The sequence below is a fragment of the Hyla sarda genome, chromosome 2 (genome assembly GCF_029499605.1).
Source record: "Hyla sarda isolate aHylSar1 chromosome 2, aHylSar1.hap1, whole genome shotgun sequence".
In the NCBI taxonomy this organism is placed as follows: domain Eukaryota; kingdom Metazoa; phylum Chordata; class Amphibia; order Anura; family Hylidae; genus Hyla; species Hyla sarda.
In genome coordinates this window covers 203,630,301-203,646,770 of record NC_079190.1, presented here as the reverse complement: position 1 = coordinate 203,646,770, position 16,470 = coordinate 203,630,301, and the positions used below count along the sequence as shown (strand labels likewise).

At 39.8% G+C, this 16,470-nt stretch overlaps 1 protein-coding gene across 1 annotated transcript in view; it reads left to right on the top strand.

Moving 5' to 3' along the window:
• Positions 1-16,470, top strand: part of TMEM47 (transmembrane protein 47) — a 162,343-nt gene that overhangs the window by 107,515 nt on the left and 38,358 nt on the right. Inside the window, exon 2 of the mRNA XM_056556155.1 lies at positions 1,983-2,123. Within this exon, the coding sequence (XP_056412130.1) occupies positions 1,983-2,123 (141 nt within the window). The remainder of the gene's footprint in view (positions 1-1,982; positions 2,124-16,470) is intronic.

Genomic DNA, 16,470 nt, shown 5'->3' with positions numbered 1-16,470 from the left:
TACAATATTATACCACTTGGAGTTATTTTGACTCCTTAGCATTTTTCCAGTGTAAGTAAGTATTTGTTATTGTGGACCAGAATCTTGCACAGTAGAATGAATGTGTTGTACAGGAGTTCCTAAGACATAGATTGGAGCATAGATTGTTGGAAATATACATGTGGAATGGGGCCATAGTACTAATAGAGAAGATGGCAATACAGTCATGACGGTGCATTCACATCCAGGATTTGTGGATCCACAGCCGGATACAGTGGGAGAATTTTAAAACTACCTATACTGTATCGTTTCTGGATCCAAACCATACCCCGATGATTTTAATGAGCCAACCGAAGTTAGGAAGTATCTTCGTTTGGCTCATTTACTGACTATATCTTTTTTTTTACCTATCTGAAAATTGTAGCCTTCTGCACTTTTCTGTCTGATTTAAAATCCAGATATGGTCGATTAAAAAAGCCAACCAATGGTAAGTCAATTTCTAACGCCAACATAAACAAAGCAAAATCCTGAAGGGTTCCAGGGCATAACAAATAATAGAAGAAACCTTTGGGGGCAACCTCCCATGGAGTAAGCCATAACTTAGAAACCCCCCTAAAACACTATTATTGTTTCCTCTTTAAAACCGATTCTGTTCGTGTGTCAATTCTGTGTCAGTGTCGGACTATAAACACAGTTACTGTGCTATGTATGGTATTAATTCCTCTTTGGGTTACTGAATGATGCACTGTACCCTTGGTTGTACTGGCTGATGATGAATACAATGTTGTGTAGCAACTATTCCTACAAAGCTAAAAGGATCCTGACTCCGGGTGGCTTATTGAAATTACTGAGGTACAGTGTTGTATACACAGATTCTAGATGTAACAGACTACACTACGGAGGGTACATGAGTATAGTTTTATACTCTCTTTTCAGTATAATGGATCTCCGTCTACAATAAGAAGCCACTTGAAGAATTGTTTGTTGGTTATATTGTACAAAACAGGGTTGTTAACACTATGGCCCTCAACTTCTAAAAACTATTGGAAATCAATAGAGAATACTGAGGGAGCAGTTGTGCCTGAGCCCTAAAGCTTGAAAATCCCTGAAAGGACATATTAAGAGGAATCAGTATTATAAATGGCACATGGTAATAGGGGGCCCTGTTATAGATTTTACTCTGGGGCCCTGTAGCATAGTTACTATACTGGTTGTAGTCATGCTTTTTGAAAATGCCACTCCACTTTTAGCTGGTATAACTTCTACCTCGGCACAACTATAGCTCCATCTCAGGCCCTCATTCCCCTCTCCCAGTCTGCAGTCTCACATATATAGAGAAAACTGCAGCTGTATATCCCTAGTCCTTTAGTTACTATAAAACTCTGGTTAACTTATCTGGGGACTATGACATAAAACAACAACTAATAATTGTATCTTTTTTTTGCTTTATACATCTGTCCATGCATTGTGTTTTAATTCTTATATAGCTCATATGAATGACATAAGGGGTCATTCAGTTTGATAGATGACACAAAAACTATAGACATATTCTCTTTTTTGCTGTAGTCTGCTCATCTTTGTCTGCTTTTTAGAAATGACCAGGCCGGAGAGGGTTGAGTCAACCTTTCGAGCACTATGTCATTGTTCTTTTCCTTTTATTGTGGAGCTGAACTGCATCCAGATGTATGGATACAATGAGAGGCATCCACTAGTGTGAATAGAGGGTTCAATCTTCCTCTTAAGTGAGCATAAAAGAGCAGCTAGTATATTGTGTACTTTATTTAGTCAAAAACTTCAGTTGCAGCTGCATTTAAATAACTGAGAATTACTAACTGGACCTCATATTGCTTTATATTTTATTTAAAGTCACAACATAGTCTTTTCTTCAGATTACTAATAAAAGTGCTATATAAAAATGTTAAAATTTGCAATAAATGGCAAAGAGATATTATCATTGTCACAAACATATTGACCCATGCTTTACATTTTTCACTCTTTTCCAGATTGGCAGATCGCAACCCTTGCCTTACTACTTGGTGGTGCTGCCATCATACTTATTGCATTCCTTATTGGCTTAGTTTCCATCTGCGTGGGTTCCCGCAGGAGGTTCTACAGACCAGTGGCTGTCATGCTGTTTGCTGCAGGTAAGTTTGTAACATTATAGAATATACTGAACTATTTATGTGTCATGTTAATGCTTTGACACCTGTTTCCATGTAGTATGGAGTATTATGTGTTATAAATAGAATATTGTCTTCTGTTTTCTAAATGATGAAATGTCTATTCTCAACTAGAAAAGCGGTTTCCTATCCACAGGATAGGGGATAAAAAGCTGATTGATGGTGGTCCAACCACTGGGGTGCCCAATGATTAAGATAACGGCAGACAAAGTACAAAGAGTACAGCCCTCCATTCATTCTCTTTATGGTTTCTGAACATTGCCAAGCTTTGAAGAGTACCTGTCGCCAAATAAAACTTTTAATATAGTGTTCCTTGTGTAATTAGCAGACTCTTTCACATTTACTTGCTTTTAAAATTATCACTTACTTTTAAAATTATCAATATAAATATGTCAATATCAATAGAAAAATGGCCACTAGGTGGCTCTGTTCTGTTCCCTGCCAAAATTAATACAGTGAGTTTGGTCTCCTCCCGTTCTGGCAGGAGACCAAACTCAGGAAGTGCTTCTCTGTTCTGAGCTTGATTGACAGCGGCACAGATTTAGTGGTCTCTAAACTGTGATCCTCCAGATGTTGCAAAACTACAACTTTCAGTATGCACTGACTTTCTGGGCATGCTGGGAGTTGTAGTTTTGCAACATCTGAAGTGGCACAGTTTGGAGACCACTATACTGTGATCTCCAAACTGTAGCCCTCCAGATGTTGCAAAACTACAATGCCCAGCATGGCCAGACAGTCAGGGATCCTAGGCATGTAGTTCTGCAATATTTGGCCCTTCCTATGTTGCAGAACTACAACTCCCAGCATGCCTGGACAGTCTAGTTTTGCAACATCTGGAGGGCTACAGTTTGGAGACCACTACTTAGCGGTCTCCAAACTCTTCTTCCCCAGTTGTTGCATAACTACAACTCCTAGCATGCCCAGACTGTCCAGGCATGCTGGGAGTTGTAGTTCTGCAACATCTGAAGGGCCAGATATTGCAGAACTACATGCCCAGTATCCCTGACTGTCTGGCCATGCTGGGAATTGTAGTTTAGTGATTCTAACCTGTGTGCCTCAAGCTGTTGCAAAACTACAACTCCCAGAATGCACTGACAGTCAGTACATGCTGGGAGCTGTAGTTTTGCAACAGCTGGAGGCACACTGGTAGGAATCACTGAGATAGAGTCTGTTTTCTAACTTAGTGGTTCCCCACCAGTGTGCCTACAGCTGTTGTAAAACTACAACTCCCAGCATATACGGTCTGTCAGTGCATTCTTGGAGTTGTCATTTTGCCACAGCTGAAGGTTTGGGGTCCCCCCCCCACCCCATGTGAATGTACAGGGTATACAGTGGGTATCCTTCTACAAGTTTAAGCTGCAGCAAATCTTCCGCCGCAGCTCAAACTCCCAGCAGAAAACTTACTGTGAACCCCTGCCTGTGTGAATGTACCCTAAAAACCCTTACATGTCCCCCCCCCAATAAAAATGAAAAATGTCTCATATGGCAGTGTTTCCTAAACCGAGCTACCAGCTGTTGCAAAACCACAGCTCCCAGTATTGCCGGACAGCCATAGACTGTCCTGGCAGGCTGGGAGTCTTGCAACAGCTGGAGGCACCCTGTTTGGGAAACACTGCTGTAGGGTTTTGGTGGAGACAAGCCCCATCCTTGTAACTGGGCCTGCTCTTATTGCAAATTCCTTATTTAGGCCTCAAATGCGCATGGCACTCTTTCACTTCAGAGCCTTCTCGTATTTCAAGGCAACAGTTTAAGGCCACATATGCAGCATTTCTGTACTCGGGAGAAATTGCATTACAAATTATGGGGGGGATTTTTCTCCTTTACCCCTTATGAAAAGGTAAAGTTGGGGGCTACACCAGCATGTTAGTGTAAAAAAAATTAAAAATGTACACTAACATGCTGATGTTGCCCCATACTTTTCATTTTCACAAGAGGTAAAAGGAGAAAAAGACCCCCAAAATTTCTAACGCAATTTCTTCTGAGTATGGAAATACACCATATGTGTACTTAAAATGCTCTGCGGACAAACTACATGGCTCAGGAGTGAATGTACATTTGAAGCCTGAATTGGTGATTTGCACAGGGGTGGCTTATCGTGACAGCGGTTCTGACATGAACACAAAAAAAAACACCCACATGTGACCCCATTTTGGAAACTACACCCCTCACGGAATGTAACAAGGGGTATAGTGAGCCTTACCACCCTACAGGTCTTTGACAAATTTTCGTTAAAGTTGGACATGAAAATTAAAAATTATTTTTTTTCCCTGAAATGCTGGGGTTACCTCAATTTTTTCATTTTCACAAGGGGTAATAGGAAGAGAAGGGGCGCCATTGGGCCTAATAGGCTCAGAAGAGAAGGGGCGCCATTGGGCCTTTTGAGAGAGACATGTGACCCCATTCTGGAAACAACACCCCTCACAGAATTTAACAAGGGGTGCAGTGAGCATTTACGTCCCACAGGTGTCTGACAGATTTTTTGAACAGTCGTCCGTAAAAATAAAAAATTTAATTTTTCATTTGCACAGCCCACTGTTCCAAAGATCTCTCAAATGCCAGTGGGGTGTAAACCCCTTATTAAATTGTGATAGGGGTGTAGTTTCCAAAATAGTATCCCATGTGTTTTTTTTTTTTTTTACTGTTCTGGCATCATGGGGGCTTCCTAAATGCGACATGCCCCCAAAAACCATTTCAGCAAAATTCGCTCTCCAAAAGCCCAATGTCGCTCCTTCCCTTCCTTACTCAAGAGAAATAGGGTTATAAATTTTGTGGGGCATTTTCTCCTATTACTCATTGTGAAAATGAAAAGTTTTGGGTAACATCAGCATTTTAGTGTTAAAAATCAAATTTTTCATTTTCACGTCCGACTTTAACGAAAGTTCGTCAATCACCTGTGGGGTGTTAAGGCTCACTGTACCCCTTGTTACATTCCTTGAGGGGTGTAGTTTCCAAAATAGTATGCCAAGTGTTTTTTTGTGCTGTTATGTCACCATAGGGGCTTCCTAAATGTGACATGCCCCCCATAAACCATTTCAGCTAAATTTGCTTTCCAAAAGCCAAATGTGACTCCTTCTCTTCTGTGCATTGTAGTTCGCCCGCAGAGCGTTTTACGCCCAAACATGGGGTATTTCCATACTCAGAAGAGATGGGGTTACAAATTTTGGGGGGCAGTTTCTCCCATTACCTTTTGTAAAAATTGTAAATTTGGGGGAAAAAACTGCACTTTATTGAGAATTTTTTTTTCATTTACACATCCAACTTTAACGAAAAGTCGTCAAACACCTGTGGGGTGTTAAGGCTCACTGGACCCCTTGTTACGTGCCATGAGGGGTGTAGTTTCCAAAATAGTATGCCATGTATTTTTTTTTTCTGTTCTGACACCATAGGGGCTTCTTACATGTGACATGCCCCTCAAAAACCATTTTAGAAATATTCACTATCCAAAATCCCATTGTTGCTCCTTTCCTTCTGAGCCCTCTACTGCTCCCGCCGAACACTTGACATAGACATATGAGGTATTTCCTTACTCGAGAGAAATTGGGTTACAAATTTTGGGGGGCTTTTTCTCCTATTACCCCTTGTAAAAATTCAAAAACTGGGTCTACAAGAACATGCGAGTGTAAAAAATGAAGATTTTGAATTTTCTCCTTCACTTTGCTGCTATTCCTGGGAAACACCTAAAGGGTTAACAAACTTTCTGAATGTCATTTTTGCAGTTTTCATAATGGGGTCATTTATGGGGTATTTGTAATATGAAGGCCCTTCAAATCCACTTCAAAACTGAACTGGTCCCTGAAAAATACAGATTTTGAATTTTTTTTTGAAAAATTGCTACTGAACTTTGAAGCCCTCTGATGTTTTCCAAAAGTAAAAACATGTCAAATTTAGGATGAAAATATAAAGTAGACATATTTTATTTGTGAATATATATATAATTTATTTGGAATGTCTGTTTTCCTTAAAGCAGAGAGCTTCAAAGTTAGAAAAATGCAAAATTTTCAATTTTTTCATAACATTTTGGAATTTTTCACCAAGAAATGATGCAAGTATCGACAAAAATTTACCACTAGCATAAAGTAGAATAAGTCACGAAAAAACTATCTCGGAACCAGAATGAAAAGTAAAAGTATCCCTGAGTTATTAATGCTTAAAGTGACAGTGGTCAGAATTGCAAAAAATGCTCCCGTCCTTAGGGTTATAATGGGCTCCGTCCCCAAGGGGTTAAGCATATGATAGCTAGGTTTAGTCAGATCCCCACTGACCAGTTTGTTATCCTCTATACAGTCAGACATTGTCCCTGCAGCATGTAATATTACATGTCTCACATGAATGACCATCAATGTATTATGTGCATGTCTTGAACAGAAAGTTGCTATTCTACTATCAGACCCTACTCTGGCTCATATAGAGGATATCCCTCTATAATGTCTTTGTGGCCTAATGGAACATATGGACAAGGGTAATCTTGATGGACTAACTAACCTAACTTTATTAGTATTAAAACATTTTTAATGGAATAAACTACAATACATTAAACAACGGCATTTTACTGTTAGTAGGTGGGATTATGCCTACACATTCAGTTCAAGAACAACATTTGGGTAGTTTTTTTTATGTCCACATAAAACAGCTTTTGTGATATATTATCTTTACTTTAGATTAAAGGAGCTATTGAGTGGTCAAGGTTCCTCCTTCAGTGAATTAAGAATGAGTTAGAATCTTGTTAGGTGCTAAATGCACAATGTTAAAGGGGTACTGCACTGGAAAAAAAAATTAAATCAACTGGTGCCAGAAAGTTAAACAGATTTGTAAATTACTTCTATTAAAAAATCTTAATCCTACCAGTACTTATCAGCTGCTGTTATGATCCACATGAAGTTCTTTTCTTTTTTAATTTAATTTCTTCCTGACCACAGTGCTCTCTGCTGACACCTCTGTCCAGTTTAGGAACTGTCCAGAGCAGGATAGATTTCCCATGGGGATTTACTCCTACTCAGGACAGTTCCTAAAATGAAAAGAAGTATCAGTAGAGAACACTGTGGTCAGACAGAAAGGAAATTAAAAAAAGAAAATAACTTCCTGCGGACCATACAGCAGCTATTTAGTACTGAAGTGTTAAGATTTTTTAATAGAAGTAATTTGCAAATCTGTTTAAATTTCTGGCACCAGTTTATAAAAAAAAAATGTTTTCCAATGGAGTACCCCTTTAACCCATTAAGGACCCATGACATACCGATACGTCATGAGTCCGCTCCCGTTCTATAACGCAGGGCCATGGCGTGGCCCCGTGTCATAGCGGGCAAGGACCCGTGGCTAATAGCGCGCGGCACTGATTGCGTTGCCGCACGCTATTAACCCTTTAGACGCAGCGTTCAGTTGAACGCTGCGACTAAAGTGAAAGTAAACTAATGCCGGTTAGCTCAGGGAGCTGTTCGGGATCGCCGCGATGAAATTGCGGCATCCTGAACAGCTTACAGGACAGCCGGAGGTTCCCTACCTGCCGCCATGCTGTCCGATCGCCGAATGACTGCTCAGTGCCTGAGATCCAGGCATGAGCAGTCAAGCGTCAGAATCATCGATCAATGGTTTCCTATGAGAAACCATTGAACAATGTAAAAGATCAGTGTTATAGGTCCATATGGGAGCTATAACATTGCAAAAAGAAAGTGAAAAAAAAAGTGAATAAAGATAATTTAATCCCTTCCCTAATAAAAGTTTGAATCACCCCCCTTTTCCCATTTAAAAAAAAAACTGTGTAAATAAAAATAAACATATGGGGTATCGCCACATGCGGAAATGTCTGAGTTATAAAAATATATTGTTAATTAAACTGCACGGTCAATGGCGTGCGCGCAAAAAATTCCGAAGTCCAAAATAGTTCATTTTTGGTCACTTTTTATATCATGAAAAAATGAATAAAAAGCGATCAATAAGTCCTATCAATGCAAAAATATCGCTAAAAACGTCATATCATGACGCAAAAAATGAGTCCTCATACCGCCGCATATGCGGAAAAATAAAAAAGTTATAGGGGTCAGAAGATGACAATTTTAAACGTAAAAATTTTCCTGCATTTAGTTATGTTTTTTTCCAGAAGTACGACAAAATCAAACCTACATAAGTGGGATATCATTTTAATCGTATGGACCGACAGAATAAACATAAGGTGTCATGTTTACTGAAAAATGTACTGTGCAGAAATGGGAGCCCCCAAAATTACAAAATGGTGTTTTTTTTCCGTTGATTGACGTCATTAAAAACTAGAATTGGTAAGGAGGAAAAAACTAAAATGCTAAAACGGAAAACCACTGGTCCTTAAGGGGTTAAAGGGGCTATTCGGCATTAGAAAAACAGAGCTGATTCCTTAAACAAGCTAGATAATTAGGTTGGAAAAAAAAATAATGTTTTTTGTCAATAGTTAGATTATAGTTTGTTTTCCGTATTGTTACAGCTCCAGGCAGGATAATTTATCCTAATAACAAGGCTTGCTCCAATTTAAGTAGCAACATTATTTAATGCAGGTCTATCAAAAAGAATTCCTGTAGATATCTGCATGCTGGAGATGTACTGTATATACATCTATAATGAAAGCGACATTGATGTAGCTGACAGCATTTCTCATTTTATATTCACATATTTTCTGCTTTTGTTGTGACTCCCTTAACCACTTGAGACAGAGGGATGCATTTGTAAGAGCAAGCCCTTGAAGCAACAATGCCTAGCATATTGGGTCTAAAAATAGCAATAGTCCTTTTCCTAACTCTACACAAAGAATATCAATTCCTTCTTTTCTAGCGGCTTCCTAGACATTCAAGTATAAATCACACTCATCCGGGAGGTGTTTTGCTGCCTGGACAATAGATTTACCCTGAGCTGTACTCTGATCCACAAGAAAGTAGTCAATCAGCTGACATTTATTTACCTCAATATCTTCCTGCATTTTATATAAAACACAGTTGTATAAAATAATTCAGTCAAATGGCTCTTCTAGAGTGTAAGAAAGAAAATTTGAAGAAACCAAATGTAATGTTATTACCATATTGATTCTGCTGGCCTCTGGACCTTGTGTTTTTTATAGCTGTAAATGGTGACATGATATCAGGCTGTACGGCAGCAATGTTTCCGCCATCACATCAGCATACAGCAGTAACCAACAAGGACCAAGTGCCAGCACTTTTGACCAGAGTACTGTCATACTTATATGTAAGATCTTTCGATGTTGTCCTATAGTACCACATTAGGGGAACATATTAACCCACCTTTACCAATTGCATATGGCAGGCCCAGCTCTGAGTATGCCCTAATGTACAAATTAAACAAATTTTATCCTCAGAAAGACATAGGCTCTTATTTAAAGGGGTACTCCGGAGGGGGGGTTCAAATAAACTAGTGCCAGAAAGTTATACAGATGTGTCAATTACTTTTATTTAAGAATACCTATAAGAGTACTTAGAGTACTTATTAGCTTCTCTATGCTCATGATGAAGTTGTGTAGCTCTTTCCAGTCTGATCACAGTGCTGTCTGCTGCCACCTCTGTCCATGTCATGAACTGTCTGAAGAAGAGGAGGTTTGCTATGGGGATTTGCCTCCACTCCGGCAATCGTGGAGGCCAGTACAACATCTAGCCCAGTGGAAATCCAACTTAGGTTGTGGCAAGTAATGGATCAAAGGAAGCATTGGCTCCTAATCCCATCACATACTTTAGGCTGCAAGCAGCTTTAGGCCTGGAGCCAATGAAAGGCCCAGGAGAGATGCAGGGCCTCTTCGCCCTTCCCCTGGCCTGCATGATGCACGTGCTGTGACAGAAAAGGTAGAAGATCCTGTCAGTGTGCAAAAGGGAACTGATAAGTTTTTTTATTCTATTTACCTGTCCACTTATCTACTCCCACTGGGGCACTTACCAGTCTACATTTCGATAATAACTTATTTACCCAAAGAAGGGCACTCACCTGTTTACCTACAGGAGGACACTTATCAATCCATATACGTACACCTATTTATCCATGGGAGAACACCTGTCTACCTACAGGGGGAAGCATTTATTTAGTTTTGACGGCACATGTCTTAATTCAGGGGTATCACTTCCAATTTACAGGGAGTACCTGTCTACCTACAAGGGGACCCCTGTCTACCTACATATGGAGCTATATTCATACTAGGAGACCTATCTACCTACTAGGGGAACCAATCTACATAATGGGCACACCTATCTGCATGTAGAGGGACCTGCCTACCTCCTGGGTTCACCTATTTGCTTATTGTGGGACCTACCTAACTACTGTGGGGACCCACCTACCATGGGGATAATTTACCATTTAGGGAACTTTGGGCTGGGGAAAAGGTGAGGATGTTGCTGGAAAAGTACAGAACCCATGTTCAGCAGGTCTAACAGAGATGAAGTATGATTGGGAGAAGTCATCATGGTGGTATGGAAGAAAGAGAAGAAAAGGAAGATTAATAAAACTACACTGTAATTAGTTATATATCCTAGAGAGCCTGTGTAGAACTACTACCATATAGTCACTGTATGGGGTATTTTTGGTTATTGTATACTGTGTTCAGTTTAGTAATATAATGGAGGTATTATCCAGTCACTTTATGGTCATGGTTTTGTGATATTTTTTTTGCCCTATGTATACTAGCAGCATTGTAAATGTTCGCCTTGGTGTATTGGCCTTTGTTTAATAATGTTGTAGTGGTATTATTCATTCAAATTCAATTACACATGATTTCTTTCTGAATGGTATATTGATATTTGTGGCTTGTATACCAGTATAGACTAGCATGCTGTGTGTGTGTGTGTGTATATATATATATATATATATATATATATATATATATATATGAAAGGGGGAGTTGTTTGCCCCCCCCCCCCCCTTATCTACCTTGGGCGCCAAAATTCCTCGTCCCAGCCCTGCCATGTAATCACATAATTTAACAGATTATTTGGTGTTTGATATTGTTGATGGTAAGCTTACATTAACATGGAAAATAGCAGAAAACACATAAAAGAACCCAGCTTCTTCTATATCAGCAAATTATATTTGCCTACTTTATTGTATTAGAGTTTAGTGATTTTGTGTATTTTTGCCTGAGGAATTATTCAGCATTGCAATGCTTCGTTCCAATCTGCTATTAAACTTGTTTCTTTGTAGCACAATGACATTTTGCAGTGATTTTTGTAAACTGTTTCTTTGGAAATTCAGTGATAAGACAAAATGTTTCAATATCCCGTTGTGTAACATGTTCTTATTTCACATGGCACAAATAAATTCTAGTTTGTCCTTGAATGACTTGCTGACATAAATTGTTAGGTAATGAATTATATATTAAGTAGATTGTGCCTAGTTGTATAGTAGGAGCATAGTCAACAATTTACCTTTCTTTAGTTTAAATTTAAAAAACGATCAAGTAAACAAAACACTGAGTAGTGTTATATACAGGAACTCTACCTAACCCACAGTATAGTTCTATGAAATATTCTTACTTTGGACTCACAATTTCCTGTAGAAAAGCATTGATTTCCACAGCATACAATAGCATGCGTTGTTTATATAAAGTCAATGCACCCTGATAACCACAAATACATTTTAAGGAACATCCATTGAAACTGTAGCAAGCCATACATTCAGCTTAGAACATTTAGTATAATAGCATGCCAGCTATTCAAATTAAATGGCTCACTATATAATACATGAACAGGCTGGAGCTGCTAGCAACAGAGTCTAGAACCAGGAAAATACTGGATAAACAAAAGGTTAAAAAAAAAATAAAAAAAAAAACAGGATCTAAGCTGTGATTTGTAGTGTTGCTCGTGAATATTCGCAATTCGAATTTTATTCACGAATATTGCATATTCGCGAATTCGCAAATATTCGTAAATATAGCACTATACATTCAAAATTACGAATATTCTTTATTTTTTTTCACAGTACATATCACAGTGATCATCCCACTCTGCTTCCAGCTTGTGTGGTCTAAAGAAGGCTCTAATACTACTGTGTGAGACCGCCAGGGCGAATATTCGAATACGCAAAAATTTGCATATGCAAATATTGATCCCTCCCTTCTGCTGCTTCTATCAAGTTACACTGGTATACTTGCTATAAAGTTCATAAGTTTTCGCACATGCGAATTTTCGCATATGCGAAAAAAACACACGAATATCACAATATGCGAATTTAGCAAATATATGACGAATATTCGTCCATATATCTGCTCAACACTAGTGCTTTGCACTCTTTGAGGCAACAGTCTGAAGCACTATGCACTCTTAAGTATTCAACCAGGATCAGATGTGTCCAGTCAGATGTGTCCGGTCTTTACCAGACTGTAGGAATATGACACTGGAGCAGGGAGCTGACCACACTTTTTGTCTTAGGGGTACTCCGGCGTTAAGACATCTTATCCCCAATCCAAAGGATAGGGGATAAGATGCCTGATCGCGGGGGTTCCGCCGCTGGTCCCTCCACCCATCAATACAAGCCTATGGGAGGGGGCGTGACAGCTGCCACGCCCCCTCCCATAGGCTTGCATTGAGGGGGCGGAGCGTGATGTCACACGGGGGGCAGGGCCGTGACGTCACAATGCTCCGGTCCCCGTGATAGCCAGTAATTAAACCCGGAGCAAACATGCTCTGGGGACTGATTATAACGGGTGCTGCGTGCAAGATCACGCGGGACCCCTGCGATCAGGCATCTTATCCTCTATCCTTTGGATAGGGGATAAGATGTCTTAGCGCCAGAGTACCCCTTTAAGGCTATGTTCACACTACCAGAATGTCCGTATAGAGAATCTCTGTGTGGACATTCTGGAAACTACGGACACCAGCGCTAAGACCACACAGAAATTTGCCAGCTCATAGATGATTATGCATTCTGTACAGAGAATCTCGGGAATTCTAAGGTGTGAACATAGCCTTGCAGAACCGTAGAGAACTATGAATTTATATATAGCTTGGGGTGCTTTAAGAATAAAAAAGAAGCAACACTTACCTACCCACTTATTTGTGAAACGCAGTTTATCAAATGCTTTAAAAGCTGTAAGTAGCAAAGATGTCTTTTAATAAACACTTTTTTACAAGGCAGCTGGTGGTAAAATGTCTTCAATTATTCTTTGAACAAGTGCGTGTTTGTCTCCTGTACCTCTGATTAATTTCATTTGATAGAAATCACTGCAGGTGCTCTCTGCAAGGAAACTGATCTATATAAATCTTTTATTATTTACTCGGCAACCAAATCCTCAAAAATTCACTTGGCTTAATTTCAGAAGTGTTTCTTTTGCACAACACATCTAAAGTTTTTACATATATAAGCAGAACATTTGTAGGGAATTCATAACTCTGCTGTACTTACCTACTCACTATACATGTACACTGGTAAAATACTGAGGTGCTGTGTACAAATCTCAGTAATATAGAAATCCCTATAGGAAAAAGGGGCATGACAATGTTTTTTGCTCTTTTAAAGGACAAGTATTGTGCACACAAACTTATCGCCTATCCAAAATAAAGGGGATAAGTTTTAGATCGCAGGGTGTCCGGCCGCTGGGACCCCCCTTCGATCTCCTGCCCGGGACCCGGCTCTCCCTGGGAAAGGAGAGCTTCGATCACATGCATCTCTATGGGAGAGCATTCAGGTATCTCCGGCTCTCTCATAGAGATACATGGAGGGGCGTGTTGGCCACCGCTTCATTCGGGGGTTGACAGGATATGCGATACGTTTTTGTGTACGATACTACTTCTTTAACTGGACACTTCTGATACTATATGGCCAGACTAGGACTAAAATGGAGCCCTGGTATACAAACCGTTTCAGTCCACATGCTAAATCCTCTTCTATTCCTTATTGAAGGAAAAATAGAGGTGAAGAATGCACTTCAGCAAATTTTACACTATTTGATAATACCATTCATCACTGTCCAGTCTAAGCCACACCATCAACACAAGAAGGATAAAAAGTAGAATTTACTAACACATAATTAAAAAGTCTAAGACATACACTACCACTATAGAAACATATATAGTAATATAAACTTTTAAATATTTCCTCCAAGCATGCCTATATAATTAATACAACAAATGTATTGCACAGTAAAAGTAAGCCCAACTTAAGGATTACGTACTACCCATTGTAACTGAAGTAAACCCATTGTAACTGAAGTAAACACACCAACCTACAAAAAATATTACAAAAGACTATAAAGGCTTTAAACAAGCAAAATGTTTTTAATCCAAAAAAGAATAAGAGATGATACAACATAAAAAAGAAAGAAGCAGGAACTGAAGGGTGATCACATGGAAGTCACAGACAGTATAATATAATTAATAAAATCAGCACAAGTCTGCAGAGCAACAAAGCTCAATATAATGAGAAAGTAGAAAGCATATAGACATATAGCAATACAGTGCCCAGGAGACACGGGAATGCCAGCCACTATATATGGTTTAGTAGGTTAAACGTCTTCTAGGGGTGATGCCCATATAATGGTAAATACCAGGTCTAAAAATGGTAGATACCAGGTCTAAACAGATGTTCCAATTTTTCACAAAATTTTCAAAATCTGAATTTTTCAGGGACCAGTTCAGTTTTGAAGTGGATTTGAAGGTCCTTCATATTAGAAATACCCCACAAATGACCCCATTATAAAAACTGCAACCCTCAACGTATTCAAAATGACATTCAGTAAGTGTGTTATCCCTTTAGAAGAAAATTCAAAATCTTCATTTTTTACACTCGCATGTTCTTGTAGATCCAGTTTTTGAATTTTTGCAAGGGGTAATAGGAGAAAAGTCCCCCAAAATTTGTAGCCCAATTTTTCTCAAGTAAGGAAATACCTCCTAAGTGTATTTGAAGTGTTCGGCGGGCGCAGTAGAGGGCTCAGAAGGGCTTTTGGAGAGTGAATTTGTTTGCAATGGAAGTCAGGGGCCATGTGCGTTTACAAAGCCCCCCATGGTGCCAGAGCAGTGGACCCCCCACACGTGACTCCATTTTGGAAACTACACCCCTCACAGAATTTAATAAGGGGTGCAGTGAGTATTTACATACCACTGGCGTTTGACAGATCTTTGGAACAGTGGGCTGAGCAACCACAGACCACTGTTCCAAAAATCTGTCAGACACCTGTGGGGCGTAAATGCTCACTGTAACCCTTATTACATTACATGAGGGGTATAGTTTCCAAAATGGGGGGCGGGGTCCATTGTTCTGGCACCATGGGGTCTTTGTAAACACACGTGGCCTTCAATTCTGGACACATTTTCTCTTCAAAAGCCCAATGGCGCTCCTTCTCTTCTGAGAATTGTGGTGCATCCGTAGAGCACTTTACATCCATATATGGGGTATGTTCTTACTCAGAAGAAATGGGGTAACACATTTTGTGAAAATGAAACATTTTGGGTAACACCAGCATTTTAGTGAGGGGTGCAGTTTCCAAAATGGGGTCACATGTGGGTATTTATTTTTTTGCGTTTCTGTCAGAACCGCTGTAAAATCACCAATTTAGGCCTCAAATGTACATGGTGCGCTCTCACTCCTGAGCCTTGTTGTGCGTCTGCAGAGCATTTTACACCCACATATGGGATATTTCCGTACTTTTGGGGGTGTTTTTTTTCCTTTTACCGCTTGTGAAAATAAAAAGTATGGGGCAACACCAGCATGTTAGTGTAAATGTTTTTATTTTTTTACACTAACAAGCTGGTGTAGCCCCCTATTTTTCCTTTTCATAAGGGGTAAAGGGAGAAAAAGACCCCCAAAATTTGTAGTGCAATTTCTCACGAGAACGGAAATACCCCATATGTGGCCCTAAACTGTTTCCTTGAAATACGACAGGGCTCCAAAGTGATGCCATGCATATTTGAGGGCTAAATGAGGGATTGCATAGGGGTGGAGATAGGGGTATTCTATGCCAGGGATTCCCAAATAGGGTGCCTCAAGCTGTTGCTAAACTCCCAGCATGCCTGGACAGTCAGTGGCTGTCCGGAAATGCTGGGAGTTGTTGTTTTGCAACAGCTGGAGGCTCCGTTTTGGAAACATTGCCGTACGATAGGTTTTTCATTTTTATTGGGGGGGGGGGGTGGCAGTGTAAGGGGGTGTATATGTAGTGTTTTACCCTTTATTTTGCGTTAGTGTAGTGTAGTGTTTGTAGGGTACATTTGCACTGGCGGGTTACGGTGAGTTTCCCTCTAGGAGTTTGCTCTGAAAAATTTGCCGCAGCTCAAACTTGAAGCAGGAAACTCACTATAATTTTGCCCGGTGAATGTACCCTGTACATTCACATGGGGGGGTAAACCTCCAGCTGTTTCAAAATGAG